Source organism: Macaca nemestrina, chromosome 1 (assembly GCF_043159975.1).
Source record: "Macaca nemestrina isolate mMacNem1 chromosome 1, mMacNem.hap1, whole genome shotgun sequence".
NCBI classification, from domain to species: Eukaryota; Metazoa; Chordata; class Mammalia; order Primates; family Cercopithecidae; genus Macaca; species Macaca nemestrina.
In genome coordinates, this window is record NC_092125.1 from 183,094,249 (window position 1) to 183,111,695 (window position 17,447).

Here is a 17,447-nt window from a genome sequence, read left to right on the forward strand (position 1 = left end):
CTCCTACCTCAGCCTCCCGAGTAGCTGGGATTACAAGCGCACCCCACCACACCCAGCTAACTTTTTTGTATTTTTAGTAGAGATGGGATTTCGCCATGTTGGCCAGGCTGGTCTTGAACTCCTGACCTCAGGTGATCCACCTGCCTCGGCCTCCCAAAGTGCTGAGATTACAGGCGTAAGCCATCACACCTGGGAAAGGCTTTTTTTTTTTTTTTTTTTTAACCCTCTGACTTCCATATGACAGTGTTCCCTATGCAAGATTCAGACATCTGTGTCCTCCAGATTTCAGAATGCTATCCCAACATCTGCTTCAGAAAGTGAGGGGAAAAAGACACCATCCTGGCATCTTCTCATCTTCAGTAGCTAACTGTTTCTTTTTGGAACCTCTCCAATTTGGTTGATGCCTGTTGGTCCCTGAAATCATATTCAGGAGCTGAACAGGGCAAAGTGTTGTGATTCTTTTCACAATACAACCTGCAGTCTGGTGCTTTACTCTTTAAAGATAACTAGCTTGGAGTTCTTTGAACAGATGGGGCCATTGACATCGCTGGGCCTTTCCCAAACTTTTCCTTTGTTTTTTATCTTTTTTACTCTTCTTTTTCTCACTCTCATGTATATTTAAAATTCTGCTTCTGGCCAGGCACAGTGGCTCACTCCTGTAATCTCAGCACTTTGGGAGACCAAGGCAGGCAGATCTCCTGAGGTCAGGAGTTCAAGACCAGCCTGGCCAACATGGTGAAACCCCATTTCTACTAAAAACACAAAAAATAACCAGGCATGGTGGCAGGCGCCTGCAGTCTCAGCTACTCAGGAGGCTGAGGCAGGAGAATCGCTTGAACCCAGGAGGCAGAGTTTGCAGTGATCTGAGATCACGCCATCAGCCTGGGTGACAGAGCAAGACCGTCTCAAAAAAAAAAAAAAATTCAGCTTCAGTCACAAAGAAGTCACTCTCTTCTGCTTTTACTGTGGTTTGTTTGTTTCTACTTACAGCATTGATGTCCTACTTTTAAAATTCAGCTCAAGTATCACCTTCGCAGACCAGTGTGTAATCCCAGCACTTTGGGAGGCCAGGTCAGGAGGATCACTTGAGCCCTGGAGTTCGAGACCAGCTTGGGCAACATAGTGAGACCCCATCTCTATTAAAAAAAATTTTTTTTTTTTTAAAGTATCATCTTCATAAAGAAGCAGCCAATCTGATGTTCATGCCTAGACCCCAGGACTTCCTCTGTTACTACTCATTACTACTGATTTGCCAGCCTTACTTCCTCACTACTCCCATCTAGAAAATAATTTTAACAGACTTCTAACCTTCAGAACTGTATGCCACCCAAGCACAAAACAGTGTAGTGACTTTCCCAAGGTCACATAGCTGGGCAATGGCAAAGCAGGAATCTGAACCCAGATAGTGTGGCTTCCTACTGTCCTGCTTCTGTTCTCACATTGCACTTATCTTGAGTCATGATTGTATGCTATGCTGTACCTGTGAACATCCATATACAAGAATAGCATTGTAGAAGTTGGCAAGTATTGGAATGATGCAAATTAGATGCTGGATTTAAAACAATAAATAAAACAGCTACAAAGGACTTGTGGGAGTACTTGGGGGAAATTTGAATATGGACTGTATATTAGATGATATTGTAACAATATTAAATGTCTTAGGTGTGATATAAATATGATGATTATGTAAGGGAATGTATTATTCTCAGAAGACAGATTTCTTTAGGATAGAAGTGTCATGGTATCTGCAAACATTCAAATGTTTTAGGGAAGTATTAAAAGAATGATAAAGCAAATATGGCAAAATGCTGATGATTGGTAAATCTAGGTGAAGAATAAATGGGTGTTTATTGTATCATTGTATCCATTGTTTGTATCAATGAGCCATCTCCGAACTTAAAAACAAAAAGTGATAGTGATAATGATTCTGATTACTATGGTGATGTTAATGATGAGGGAAAAGGAGAACAAATGGGAAGGAGAGAAAGCAAGTCAGGTCCAATTTACACAAAGGAAATTATTTTATACTATAATTTTTACACTGAAAAAAACCTATGAACTACATTGTACCATTCCCAGAAATTGTCATATCAACTTTAAAAGCATTGAACATGCAGATTATGGATATTTTGGTACTCAAAATGGAACCCTTTCTTTTTAGTTCATCAGCAAATATTTCCTTAGTATCTGCTCTCTGCCTGACTTATTTTGAGACACAGCACATTTCTTCCAGCTGTAATATTCTATGGTTCTGTGACACTAAGAGTCTAAATACAATAGCTACTGTAGCTCAAGGCCAAGTCACATTGGTTGCTGTCAGCTGGGCGTTTCTTAAGCATCAACTTAGTACCTTAGCTCCTGGATTTGAATGTGAAGATTAGTGAGGCACCAAACGCAGAGACACAATAAGCATCCCAGACACTATTGCCAGTAGGAAAAATGAAGGAGCTGCTTAATCTTTAATACATTTTCATGGCCATTATTTCTCTTGAAATTGCTTTCAAAACCCTTTATTTTGCATGGATAGTTCAGGAATCTTCATCCTAACAGCTACCTTTCATTCAGCACCTACTATGGGCCAGGCCTTGTAAATAGGTACTTAACCTACATTATCTGCAATGCTTACAACAACCCATTTGCCCCATGGTCACACAGCTGCTAAGTGGCAAAACTGGATTTAGAACAGAGCTCTCTGTTACTTTAAAGCTTGGAGACTTCCCTTTGCATTGTGTTACTAAAACTTAGATTACAGGGAGGGAATCAGGATAGTGTAGCTTGGTTGTTTGCCTTTGTGGTCTGCCAGACTTAGACCCTCTCTGCCAAATTAGAAAGGACAAATACAATATATTCTTTTTAATGCCGCAATATTATCATTTGTTAGATGGTACTAAATAAAACGTTTACCTCCACACATTATTTCCCACCACTTTTTGAGGGTAAGGAAACTGTTTCATTCATCTTTATAGTCTCAATCCCTAACACATAGGTACTCTTTAAATGTTATTGAACTGAATTATTAATGGGCCAAAAGAAAAGCTGGTTATAGTAGTAATAGAAATCAAAACATTTTCTTACTCATTTTCTGTGGTACTGCTTTTCTTCACGAAAGCAGTTTTCTGATTAGTTTGCCATTTCAACTCTTCCAAATTGGTTGATATGCTGAACCCAGTTCTCACTCTTTTGGCCTGTGCTTAATTGAGCTCAGTAAGATAATCAGAAATCTGAGTCTGGAGTCCATTTATCTGTGACTGTAATTTAATCAGATTTATATAGCCTAAATTTACTAGCACTTCCATACTATTGAGTCTTTATATTTTGCTTATTTATTGTCATAAAAGCAGCAGAAAAATTTTTGTTGAAAGCTTATGTCAGAGAAAAGATTATTTTAAAATTATTAGTTTTCCTTTTGAAGGCTACTTTGGGGTACCCACAGCCTGAAGATCCTCTTGGGATACTCTTTTTATCATCTCCTTTCTCACATTCAGTCTAGAGCTTAAAGTGGGAATTTTTTTTAAGTGTGTTTTCCTGGCATCTCATGTTTAACAGTGTCAGGGGTTTGTGTCCCTGGAACGAAAACTGTTTCTCCAGAGTCTTTTTTCTCTCAGCTTCCAGTGAAAAGAGGGGCGAGGCGAGCTAGTCGCTTACCACAAAGCAGTGCCACCACAAAGGAAAGATTAAGGGTTTAGAGAGAGGTCAATGTGGGTTTTTCTCTAACTAAACACTTTCCTAAAGTTTCCTTGTGGAAAAATAATGAAGTCATCTCAGAGTTTTTAAAGAATTTTTATTTCTTTTTCACCGTCTGCATTCGCTTGTCTTCTCAGCATGGATGTTTAATCTTCCTAGGCTTTGTGAATTGGCCCAAATGAATAAGTGGTGAGCTGTCTCTCTAGGAGCTAGAGGCTTATTCTAAGGGCCTAATCACTGAGTAAACACATCTTTGCCCTCCCTCTCACAACTGCGATATAATAGTCGAGATTCTAGCACAGTAACCTGGATATTGCAGGGACCAATGCTTTGAAATGCAGAATGGTTGATCCTCCAAAACAGACAGTGCCTGATCTTCGCCTGCCTCTTTCTTCTTTTTTAAATTAAATATTGCCAAAGAGATGCTGTTTTATTGCTTGATATTGTGCATTAGTGCCCTGGATTTCCAAGTTTAGTTTCAGTCAACACTGTCGGCTGCACTTATAGGGAACTCTGCATGTTGGATTTCTTAGTAGCCTCTTCGGCACATGTGTGTTTGGTTTGGAAGAGCATTTAAATTAAATCAGTGAGATAGCAATGTAAATCACTAATCTCTTTCCCAAAGTCTAAATGTTCCATTGCAGTGTTCTTGAGAGAAATAGGCATTTTAAAGATTTAGCCATTGCCATTGTTTAGTTAGAAATATGCTGATTTAAAAGTGGACAGCTCTCTTGTTCCCAGTGTCTCATTAAATGTAGTTGCTGAGAAACGATCAAGCTGAATTAGAGGTTGACATCCCTCTGTCTATTCAGTTAGAGAGCTCCTAAGAAGAAGAGCTCTGAATTTGTTAATGGTGCCAGGTTCACATTACTTTCCCTAAAGCATCAGAATTCTTGACTCATTTACTAAAACTGATTTTGCATTGCCACTGCAATGGGGTATCTTTTTTTGCCAAGGGGCTGTGGCTCATATCAGTGTTCTTGTTTCTTTCGTCAAACAGGCTGGGACCCATGCTAGTTTAAAGACGCAAAGAAGACTGAAAGAGACCTCATTCTCTTTCTTGAGAAAGTTAGTCTAGAGGGGAAACTGGTAAACAATTGTAATACTAATAGAAAGAGATACAGACCCAGGAAAGGAAGCTCTTAACTCTGCCTGAGGGAATCAGGGAAGGTTTCATAGAGGCTTTTTTTTTTTTTTTTTTTTTTTTTTTTTGAGCCTTATAGGATGAGTAGGAATTTACTAGATAAGTATCTCTCTAACAATGTATCTGATTACAAACTTCCTAGAAGCCTGATACCGTTCTCTGCAGACATCAACATAGATGAAGAAACCCCAAGTCTTTCTTGTTCATCATTTTATTGCCACTGCTTCCTGCTGAGCCTGACACAAAGAGTATTTCAACAAATGCTTGTTGAATGAATGAATAAATGAATTAACACATAGAAGCAGGGTGGGATCAGCTGAGCTACTTATACGCAGGAGTCCTGCCCTTATTCCCATTACAAGCTGTCTCTGAGTCTCAGTCCAAAGCAGTCTGGCATCCTCATGCTATATGAGTGCTTCCACAAGCCTTGACTACAGTGTGGTTGATTTCCCTGCTACCACTGTAGTATCAGAGAAAAAACACTTACTTGGACTTGGAGTTAGACAAGCTGGGAGCCAGTCCTCGTATTACTTACTAACTAGCTGTGACATTTGGAACAAGTCCGCTTTCTAAACCTCAGTTTCCTCATATGCTAATGGGGTTAAGGATGCTATGTTAAAGATTTATTCTGGAAATTAAAGTAGATAACGTTTGTGAAAGTAACAGTGTCTCCTATTCATAGTAGATGCTTTTAGAATCTTAATCTACCTAACTGTGGCTACTCTCATCTACTATAAAGTTTACCTTTGTAAGAAATAATTTTAATGATGATTACTGTTACTATTATTTGGATTATTTATCGAGATAATTCCTAACGTCAGATTTCATTAGCCTTTCATCAGCATGAGCCTTATATTTTTCTGTAAGTTTCCTTCTTTCTTCAGAATCCCACACAGCAGATTTTCATTTGCTGTCATCACATTCTTATTTAACATAAAGGGAAAGATACTAAGCTTCCCTGAAATTTTCCTTTGACAGAATTTCAAAGATTGGTTTGTATGTTGTCTTTACCATAAAATTTTATCTTTCCTTTCCCTGGTAATTGTGAGTATTGTTAAACTCAGTTCTTTCAAGAACTGACTACCAAGAAGGTAGTCAACAATTTAAGCTCTTTAATCATTATAGTCATTGTTGGTAAAGCTAACATGTTGCAAACCATCAATGGCTACTTATACCCATTGTTTTTATTATACTTATTACCTTGTTCAATTTCAGTTTTTAGTTTTAATTATTGCATTGAGTATCCAACTATGACAGAAGACACATTTAAGAGACCAAATGTCATTTATTGAAAGCAACTTTTATTATGGCAAAAGGGAAATAATAATTTTCTATATGAAAAGCCACAGTGGATATTTTCTGAAATATAAACTAGAAAGAATGCATGTGAACTGAATATTTTTCTATCTCTTCATATGGCAATTATATGTTATATGCTGTTAAATAAGGGCTTAATATGAGAACACATTAAGGACTTTAAAATTATCTATAGAACAAAAAGAAAACTTCATTTCCGACCTTTTCCTTTCAAATGGAAGAGACTATCCGTTGTTCAGATTAAAACCATAAAAAATATGTAAGAGGAATTTTGTCATTCTGTTTTAATGAATTTTTTTCTCTGTATTGTTGAACAGTTCAAAGTTAATATTTCTCTTTACATATATCTATTAAATGAAAAGAATAGTAAATCCATTTTCTTTAAGCAAAATACAATTCTGTTGCAACTTGGTTTGAGATAGGCTTGCACATGTTAACAGAAATCTGCAATAGCAGTCTGAAAAATTAGATATAATCATCCTAGCCTTTTTCAGGTGTAAGGAAGTAAAATTTTTTGATATTTTAGATGCTTTAGGAACTCCACAATGTAAAGTACTCTTTTAGGGAATAGCATTTAATTTTTGTCTTTGCTGTTCACATAGACTAATTATGCCTGTCTAAAATTTAAGAAATCTTACATTAGTGGATATCTTAATTGATCAGATTTTTCTCCTCTTTTCAGAGAAAGCTTCTTGCTATCTACCTCCACCATGATGAAAGTGTATTAACCAATGTCTTCTGCTCACAAATGCTTTGTGCTGAATCCATTGTTTCTTATCTGAGTCAAAATTTTATAACCTGGGCTTGGGATCTGACAAAGGACTCCAACAGAGCAAGGTAATACTGTTGTTCACAAGTTATAAGTTGGGCTTCTATTAAAAAAAAAAAGATTGTGTTTGTCATCATCATAAACATTTTTCATCCTCAGCATTAAACTCTCTACCATTGCATTTTATTAGACAAAAGCTGCTCATTGCAGCTAACACATGCAGTTATTTGCAATTGTGAAAATATACCTTAACTTATAAAAACTTTTTAAATTCAAGCATAACCTGAAAATAAAAATGTATTTCTCATCTTATTTTTGCAATGCAACAGACATTTCTAATATGTTTTTGAACTTTTAGGGAAAACTAATGTTTTTAATGATGTTCAGAAAAGGCAAAACAAGTCTAATATATAATCTTAGTAAGTTTATTTTTTAATAATTTCAGTGAAGAGGGCAGGACTTTCTGCACAAGTCCAATGGAGTTGGTAATAGCTTAACTCTAGCATATGCTAATTGATGTAATCGCTTTATTGCACACATTCTTTTGCACACAGCCAACAATACTTCCATATTCTCAATAGGGAAAAAAATTCCTTTCCTAGTTGTCAGGATGAGTTTACTTAGTTTGTTAATCATAGTATCTGTAAGTGATTAACAATTCTTCATATTTTGCCTATTTCAGTTTCCCATCTGAAATATATTTCATCATGTTTAATTACACATGTGTCTATGACATCCCATGATGCTACTTTGGGTGTGTTAACACAATCGTAATTGCAGATTGCTGGTTTATGAACAGGGAGATTAAATTAATTCATTTCAAGGCAAGCATATTATAGTTACCTAATTTAAACGATTATAGAACAATTAGAAACCATCTGATTTGTCTTTTTGTTACTTTATGGCTTACTGAATTTTTGGTCATCATTCAGACTTTGTTTTATTTAATCTGAATCAGAAAAGAACATGATTCTTTCCTTAAATGTGAGGCAAAATAATGTTGAAGCTATTTCCTAATCTAATACTTCATTTCTTTAAGCAAATGGTTAGGAAATTTCATGAGATGACTTCGTTTTGCCTTGGAAATGTTCCCTGTTATACATAAATAAAGAATCTTTAGCACCTGTATTTGTTTAAATTAAATCAGGTTATTATTCACACTCAGTTAAAGGTGATGAAAAGCAGTGCCACAAACAGATAAAAATGCCACATCGAAGGTCTTTCATGAGGCAAAATACAGAGACTGGAGACTTGGCTAAATCTTTTGCCATTCACTGGCAGTAAGGAATCTCCTCCTTTCCTTTTATCCACAACTTGATGGAGAAGGAAACACTATTTCTAAACCATCTGTAGTGGCTAAGTTCAGTGGGCTACCTGCTGTTATTTTGTTCTATCCTCCATTTAATTCCTTAGTTCCTTTTATTTTACAATGACAAAAAATTGCAGTGTAGTTTCTTTTGAAAAACAGTGTTTGAGGGTTTTTTTTTTTATGACTGGCAATCAACAGCCATGTAATTGCTTTGTTATGTTTTACTAAAGAAGTCTGTTAAGTAGCACAACTTTGATACACTAGTAATAAGAGTTTGCAGGTTACAGAGACACCTGTGGTGACCAAAGCGACAGAAGCTGCTTATTAGCAAGAGCCAGTACAGCTGTGTCCTATTAACTCCTTATGACACTTTTTAAAAAACACTAAATAAAGGTGTTGTTTAAGGCTTTAGAGCTATTTCTCAATGAACTGCAGAACTGACTATTAAGTATGATAGGATATTTCAATCTACATTTTGAATTAAGTATCTGTCATGAAAATTTGTAAAAGGTAATATTAAAGATTGAAAATAGGAACATCTAGGAATTCAATTTAATAAACATTTATAGGAACCACAAATGGGGCAATAGGGGAATGGGATGATTTCTATAATTTAAGATACTTGACATACTTATTCAAAATCTATTAATAGTTCTGTCCACATTACAAATGTAAAAGGTATCATATTTCTCTATTTTAGAGTAACAAAAGATAATCACTGGGTACTGAGTTTAATACCTGATTGATGAAATTATCTGTAAAACAAACACCCATGACACCAATTTACCTATGTAACAAACCTTCACATGTACCCTCCAGACATAAAAGTTTTTTTAAAATATAAGAAAATTAAAAAGCAAGTAATAAAAAAATAAAGTAACAAATAAAATTACATAGTTACTTTTGATCCATCATTATTACCGTTAAGGCAAATGGGAAAATACACATTTTATAAACACAAGGTGAAAATTCATTAGAATGACATATTCCCAAAAAGGGGATTGACTTTGACATATGAAACTGTAAGATAATTGATTAGGCTGGTTTATTGCTCAAAAAAAGGGTTTAGGCTGGGCATGGTGGCTCACACCTGTAATCCTAGCACTTTGGGAGGCCCAGGCGGGCGGATCACGAGGTCAGGAGATCAAGACCATCCTGGCTAACACGGTGAAACCCCGTCTCTACCAAAAATACAAAAAAGAAAATTAGCCGGGCATGGTGGCGGGCCCCTGTAGTCCCAGCTACTCGGGAGGCTGAGGCAGGAGAATGGCGTGAACCCGAAGGCGGAGCTTGCAGTGAGCTGAGATCGCACCACCGCACTCCAGCCTGGGCGACAGAGCGAGACTCCGTCTCAAAAAAAGAAAAGGGGGTTTAACTTAACCACAATTTTCTTGCCACCTATCATATTGTAGATTCGTCAAAATAAAATTGTCTAATTGGGTTTCCTACTGTATTATCTTTCTTGGATTTTTACACCACATTTATCCAGAGGTGTTTATCATGAAAACTGATTGTGTCACTCATTAGATGCTTTTAACTTTGAGTAACAAAACCTCAAGCTTTCACTCTCGATTCGGTAGACGACTGCTTACACTAATATTTGTTGATCCATGGGGTACATGTCAAAAGGTATTATGCCATCATTTGCATATTGTAAGCTGAAATGGGGACATATTAATATATGGAAATACAGAATAGATTTCTAGGCATCACAAGTAAGTTTGTTGTTGTGGGTTTCCTTTTAACTGTTACTTTTTTATGATAGATGTAAGTTTGGAAATAAATTCCTGGTTAATAACTTGCCTGGTCCTATATCTGGTTAACCTAGTTCACACTGGCCATAAAAATTTGGAGAGTCCTGGACCTGTAAGCTATTTGGATGTTTTCTTAGTGGTTTTCTAGGACTACCACCTGATGTTATAGCTGAGGATGTTGATATCCAAGATAGGAAGAGACTTGCCAAGCAGATATACTTTTGCTTAAGGATTACTCTGATTAAGCCTATAGAGGCATTAGTTCTTTAGTCACAGTTTACTATGGCTCTCTCATGTGTGTAGGAGATAAGTGAAGGATATAAAACTAAGTGAATGCTTTGGTGAAGTCACCAGAATATGAGTATCACTTGCTATTATAAATTAAATTTCCTAATTTCTCTAAAAATTGGAATAAAAAAAGAAACACTTCTATAAAATGTCATAACCCCTGTGATGTTGATGATTTGGATTTTTACACCTCTTAAATGATTCTAATAACCTTCTTTCTTAGTTGAATACTTAGATTTTCCAGCCCACTGTGTATAAAATATGTTGGAATAATTCTTAAGTTGATCTTAGAACATTCCAAATATGAACTGAGACATGAAACTTTAGCTGTAATGATTAATGTCTGTCATCTCCCCTACTAAATTGTGATCTCCTGGAAGGGCTTATTCGTTTTGTTGGTTTCAGTAAACAAGGCACTTTTTTAAGTTCTAGGAAAAAGAAACTCAGAAAGCATTTAGCAAATAAATATATGCATTTATTTCCATCTAAGAATGTTGCTTATAATTTCAATATTGCATATCTAAATAGGAGGTTTTTTCCTTGGAAAATATTCTGCAGTCTTCTGGGCCACGATGTCTAGTTGGATTTCAGAGCCATTCTTAAAACAATGACAGGAAGCCCTTGGTAGTCTTGAGAAGTGCTAAAGGTATAATTTCCTTTTTTTTGAAGAGACAGGGTCTCGTTATGTTGCCCTGGCTGGAGTGCATAATCATAGTGCACTGCAGCCTGAAACTCCTGGCCTCAAGCAATCCTCCTGTCTCAGCCTTGCAAGTAGCTGGAAGTAGAGGCGTGTGACACCATGCCCTGTTCTAATTTCTGAAATATTGGTTTGACCAGTAATTCTGATGGAAATAGTAGGATTTACCTGTAAAAGAAAGAGCTAAAAACAGATAGGTAACAGTAAACAAGAAGATCCTGTAAATCACTTCATAGTTATGCAGGATTGGTTCCAGGACCTCCTACAGATACCAAAATCCACAGATACTCAAGTCCCTGATAGAAAATGGCATAGTATTTGCATATAACCCATGCACATCCTCCCATCTGCGTTAAGTCATCTCTAGATTACTTATAATACCTAATACAATGTAAGTGCTATGTAAATAGTTGTTATACTGTATTGTTTAGGTAAGAAAGACAAGAAAAAAGTGTACATGTTCAGTATAGACACAATATTTTTCTGAATATTTTTGATACTTGGCTAGTTTAATCAACAGATGCAGAACCCACAGATGCAGAAGACCAACTGTGTTTGTTATGTTTGTTCATTGAATAACACTGAATAATATGAACTGGGAATGGTGTGTCATCTGAGAATGAAAGGTGGAACAAGACACAATCCTAACCCTCAAAACACTCATAGTCTAGTAGGCAAAACAGACATAAGAGCTAATATATAATATGAGGTATGTATAAGGTACTTTAGGAGTATAGATGAACTTTATACTGACTTGCTGTACCCAAGGGGGTCAAAGAGGGATTTGAAAGAGATGACATACAGAAACATGAAGTTAGAACTTTACTCTTTTCTATTTAAAGATTTTATATTACCATAGTAGCATTCCTAGTCTTTTGGGTGGCAGATTTTACTACTCTTTACTAAAGGGCATTGGTGTTTAAAACCTCATAATTATGTATGGGGAACAAAGGGTCAGTGGTTGAAATAATTGAGGAGAGAAGGAATAGAGAGAGCTGGCCAACTAATATAATCCTCTATAATCTGAACCAGATTGAGAATTAAGGTCAACCAGCCAGCATGGACAAATCCAAAGAAGTTTTTTTGTTAATGATTCATCCTAGCATTGGCATATGTCTACAAGCAGACAGTGAAGCAGGGTTAAGATATTCTTTGGATATGTATCATGTAGAAAACCATCATAGATTTAACTAATACAATAAAAATATTGTTAGTACAATGTATTCTTAATGAATGAGTGCTTAGCTATGAAAGAATAATTTCTTAAAATTCAGGACAGGTATCACTTCCAGGAAGCCTTGCCTCTCCCCATCCTTCTCTTGCCTCAATCAGGGTTAAAATGCATATTCTGTATGCTCCCATAATATATCTATACTAACTTGTACTAATAGCACTCATTACATTGTATGGTCACTGTCTATCTCCCTGCTAGGTTGTCAGCTCCCTGAGGGACCTGTGTCTGTAATTCCATTGCTTTACACAAGTTCCTTCCTTCCTTCCTTCCTTCCTTCCTTCCTTCCTTCCTTCCTTCCTTCCTTCCTCCTTCCCTCGCTCCCTCCCTCCCTCCCTCCCTCCCTCCCTTTCTCCCTCCCTTCCTTCCTTCTTCTCTTCCTTCCTTCCTTCCATCCGTCCGTCCTAGATGGTGTCTCGCTCTGTCACCCAGGCTGGAGTGCAGTAGTGCAATCTCGGCTCACTGCAACCTCCACCTGCCAGGTTCAAGCAATTCTTCCACCTCAGCCTTCCGAGTAGGTGGGACTACAGGTGCATGCCACCATGCTTGGCTAATTTTTGTATTTTTAGTAGAGACGGGGTTTCACCATATTGGCCAGGCTGGTCTCAAACTCCTGACCTCATGATCCACCCACCTCGGCCTCCCAAAGTGCTGGGATTACAGGCATGAGCCACTGCACCTGGCCATAATTACCTTTTAAAGAGTAAGTACTATATTGATAATAAACAAATAATCTCTAATAGGCTTATTGAAAAATAACAAGAGAGTACCAATTTGGGTAATGGCAAGAACATTGGAAATGCAGCTACATTCCTCTAATTGTGTGATCTTCCCCTGTAGCCACTAATGGTACTAATATATGGTACTAAAACCTTCATTCTCCTTACAGAATGAATTTAAAATGTTCAGATTGGATACTTGGTCTACTGCTGGCATTGTAGGGTCTCAGAATATGATGGTGTATGCCCATGTGCCTCAGGTGCTCCCAGGCCATCTGGAAAGTGGCTTGAATTCCAACCCAGATGAGTTCATCCTGGTTCCAGAGTTTCTTCCCCAGACTTCACCAAGCCTCTGTGATACCCCAGAAGTAATTGGTCTCCCAAGTTGGGCCATTCTGGGATGGTACTGAACCTTCTACAACGGTGGGAGAATTGATTATAAACCTGTCCCCAGGCCCGGAGTGCTAGACTGGCTACATGGTGGAAGAGACCAAGCATTCAGACATGTTCTATTAGAACACCATCAGAATTAACCATAAATAGTACTATGTAAAGCACCAGCACAGTGAGTATTAATCTGTCCCTCCATAAAGGCTGTGCCCTCCAGGCTGACCTGTGGATTCTTAGCTGAAGTTGCTTCATCAAGGAAAGCCACATCACGTATGTGACTCAGTGAACCGCCAGTATTAACCAGTAATAAGTGGGTTAGTGGGTATCTCTTGTTCTGCATAGGAGGGTCCACAAAGCAAATATAGGTGCTGGTTTAGATTATCTAATTTTAGAACACTTAGAATCAAACATTGAATTTCACTGGAATAGTGCCAACTGGGTAATCAGCTAGCTATGAGTGCTGGAAAATGAATTGCTTATGTAAGTACCTGAGATGAAAATGTTTTGCACATCAGTGTACATGCTACTAAGTGTTAAATCAGGCATTGCACACTATTTCTAAGCAGTGTTCAGAGTAGTTGTAAACAGTTCCGCAGGAGTTGCCAGTAGTGCTTGGGTTATACAGGTTGCATATAAAATATACATAGCATTGTATTAAATTTTGTACACACATTTAATACCAATATTCACAGACAGAATTCTGTGCCTGTCAGTATTAGCTTTTGAACTTAATGCCCTTGGGTGTGGTATTTCAGGTCACTGCAAACTTCCGCTGCTGTGCTGACAGGTACTTGTTAGGCTTAATATTCAAGTGATAGTTTTCCACATTACTTAATCTTTGGCAAGAGTTAATTGACTTAAAGCACTTATTATCAGTAAGCTGTCTTCACATGTACTTTCCATCTCAGTAATTAGCCATATTCACAGTGGCTTGCCCTTAATTCCAAACTACTCAGTGGTTCATGCCTGGCTGAAGGCTTGCTGACCATGTTACTCTAACCCTATACTTCCATTTGATCCTGCAGATATAGCCCAGGTGTGGAGTCTGCATGGGAGACACAGGAGTATTAATTTCCAGCTGCTACCCTAGGTACAAATATGGATTCTACAGAGGTAGCTGATAAAACAGATGAACATGTTGTGGTCAGGGTACTAAGACTTCAGGAGCACCTTCATGCCAGATTTCCACATAATTTTCCCTAAACTTCTTTATTCCCTTTGTGCAACATTTTCCTTCCAGTACTTTTAAAGGAAGTGTATTTCCATCCTAAATATCCCAGGTCAAGGGCTTAATTAATGCTTTAAAATGAAGGTTCCAAAACACCAGGAGAGTTTGTCATTTTCTCCCTGGTTTGTTTTGTGAAGAGGGAGGAGAGAAGGTGAGGAGGAACCCCCTCCTGTTCCATGATTACATCCTACCCACTCATTTTCTCCTTTTCTCTTCTGCTTTTGATTTTTAGTGGCGGTCTTAACAGAATGTCAAGATCAATTTGCAGCATGGTTTAACTCAAAGTTTGCGTTCTGCCAGCAGCAATTGTCCCTGCAAACAATGCTGTGTGTTCTTGTAACTTCAGAAGCTTTTAGAGAGATCATGGCTAGGGCAGCATCTAATGACTTTATTAGTGTAGGGTTTCAAAATGGGCTCAGTAATTGTTCATATCTCTTTGTCAGCAAGTCATAATTACTGCTCAGCATTGTCCAAGGGTACACTTGTGAATAGTTTCCTAATAGTACTGAAAGGAAAGGAAAGGGGGAATGGATAAAAGTGATGGCCTCTTACAATTGAGAACAAGCCAGTCTCTATGTAGTTGATGGCTAAACTCTTTATAGTACATTCAACATTCTTTTTTTAAAACAGATTATCCTTTTTTTTTTTTTTTTTTTTTTTTTGAGACGGAATCTCGCTCTCTCTGTCACTTAGGCTGTAGTGCATTGGCATAATCTTGGCTCACTGCAAACTCTGCCTCCTGGGTTCAAGCAATTCTCCTGTCTCAGCCTTCCAAGTAGCTGGGACTACAGGTGCTTGCCACCACACCTGGCTAATTTTTGTATTTTTAGTAGAGATGGGGTTTCACCTTGTTGGTCAGGCTGATCTCGAACCCCTGACCTCAGGTGATCCGCCTGCATCGGCCTCTCAAAGTGCTGGGATTACAGGCATGAGCCACCTCGCCTGGCCAAAATAGATTATCCTTTTAAAAATGTTCTTTGAGATAATTTAAAATTACCAGTTTATGAGCCTTTTTTACTCTGATTTGGATACTTCCCACACTCCTACCTAGTACTATAGTTACAACTGCCTGGTTGCACATGCATTGTATTTGAATCAAAGCATTTGTTTTTTAAAAAAGCCCATTTTCCTCTGCACTAATCTAATTAATGCTATTCAGGAAATATGCATTTAACTCAGATACAGCTGTCAATAAATAGCCTGTGAAAACTGTTGTCAGAAGCTGAGATACAAAGGTGGTATTATTGGCAAGCCATTCCAAAATAATAACATTTTAAGTTTCTGTCAAATTCTATTTTTCTCATGCACTAGATCTTTCTTATAAGTCTGTTGGTGTTCTCCTTGGTCATCTCCCGATTACTCTGTGTTTTGAATATTCTTTGAATATTCTAGGTATCTTGATTATGAGAGTCACAGAATTAAAAGAATCATCACTGTCTCAAGATGAAGTTTGAGGTTAATTCTAGACCTTTCCCTGTTTGTGATCTGTTGCTGAATCCTTCCCCATTCTGTAACCTGTACCCCCACCCCCACCAGTGTACTCATGTGTAGTCATATGCAAATAGTTACTCCCAATAGCTGGTTATGCTTGTATTTTAGAACATACAGTTTTTATATTGATATAAAACATGAGTAATCTAACGAAACAAATTCCAAAAATAAGATAAATATCTTATTCTAAAAATAAGATATTTGGGCTGGGCGCGGCGGCTCACACCTGTAATCCCAGTGCTTTGGGAGACTGAGGCAGGCGGATCACTTAAGGCAAGGAGTTCAAGACCAGCCTGGCCAACGCAGTGAAACCCTGTCTCTACTAAAAATATAAAAACTAGCCGGGCATGGTGGCACATGCCTATAGTCCCAGCTACTTGGGAGGGTTTTTGAGCCTGGGAAGCGGAGGTTGCAGTGAGCCAAGACTACACCACTGCACTCCAGCCTAGGCAAAAGAGCAAGACCCTGTGTGTGAATGAATGAATGAATGAATGAATGAATGAATGAATGAATGAATATTTATGAAGTGAAATATCTTATATATATGCCATCATGTATTTTGCTTTTCTTCTTGCCTGAAATTAAAAAGGTCTGAAAAGATTTGTTTCCTTAACTGCTCTCATTAATAATTTTTATATTGATGATATTTTAGTAGACTTTTTACTAAATCATATCCCCTATGCCATTGAAATTCATAGCACATTTCTCCTCTTCTATAAATACTGATAGTAAAACAGTCAGAGAAATTATAAAAGAAACATGTTAGTTCAGTAACATAAAACCACATAAGTAATTTGGTTCCTCTGACATATTTTACAGTGTTTGCTTGTCAGTCTACATAGATGCCAAAAGATATTTTAAAGCCCAAAAATCTTAATGTTCTAATCTGCCAAATATACCACCAAAAAAAGGAAAGTTTCTGTTAGTCTGGAATTGGAGAGTAGGGTGGAATCCTGTTTCTGATGTGTTCAGGTAATTATTAAAGAATGGATTTCGTGTCCTTTCCTCAAGAATATGTTTGTGTCTTTGTACTTAATAGCATTATGGTAGTAGAGGAGTGACAGATAGTTTTGTATTATTCAGAACAGAGTTAACTATAAAGACTTTTTAAAAGCCATTTGACAGTTTATCTACTGTTGACTAACTCAGTCTGTAGCTACAGCAACAGTTTAAGAATCCTAAATAGATTGCCTTCATGTGCTTTTTTTCCCCTCAATACATGATCAGCACCAAGAAAGTCCTTTTCAGCAAATACTTTTCTACATATCTCAGCTAAGGAAGGAATGAGGCAAGGTCATGTGAAAAATAAAAAAGCCTTGATTGCCGTACCTCAAATCTGAGAAATTACATTGCCCAGTCCCAGTAATAAATGAGCTACTGGATTCTCTGAGCAGTCTCAAATAATTTACCGTCTCAGCAACACATT

At 37.4% G+C, this 17,447-nt stretch overlaps 1 protein-coding gene across 4 annotated transcripts in view; it reads left to right on the forward strand.

The window, feature by feature from the left end:
• The window catches only part of LOC105495028 (Fas associated factor 1), a 504,146-nt gene that overhangs the window by 375,022 nt on the left and 111,677 nt on the right, over positions 1-17,447 (forward strand). For all 4 annotated transcript variants that reach the window (XM_071093153.1, XM_071093175.1, XM_071093142.1 and 1 more), the window contains one exon: positions 6,828-6,982. In XM_071093153.1, the coding sequence (XP_070949254.1) occupies positions 6,828-6,982 (155 nt within the window). The remainder of the gene's footprint in view (positions 1-6,827; positions 6,983-17,447) is intronic.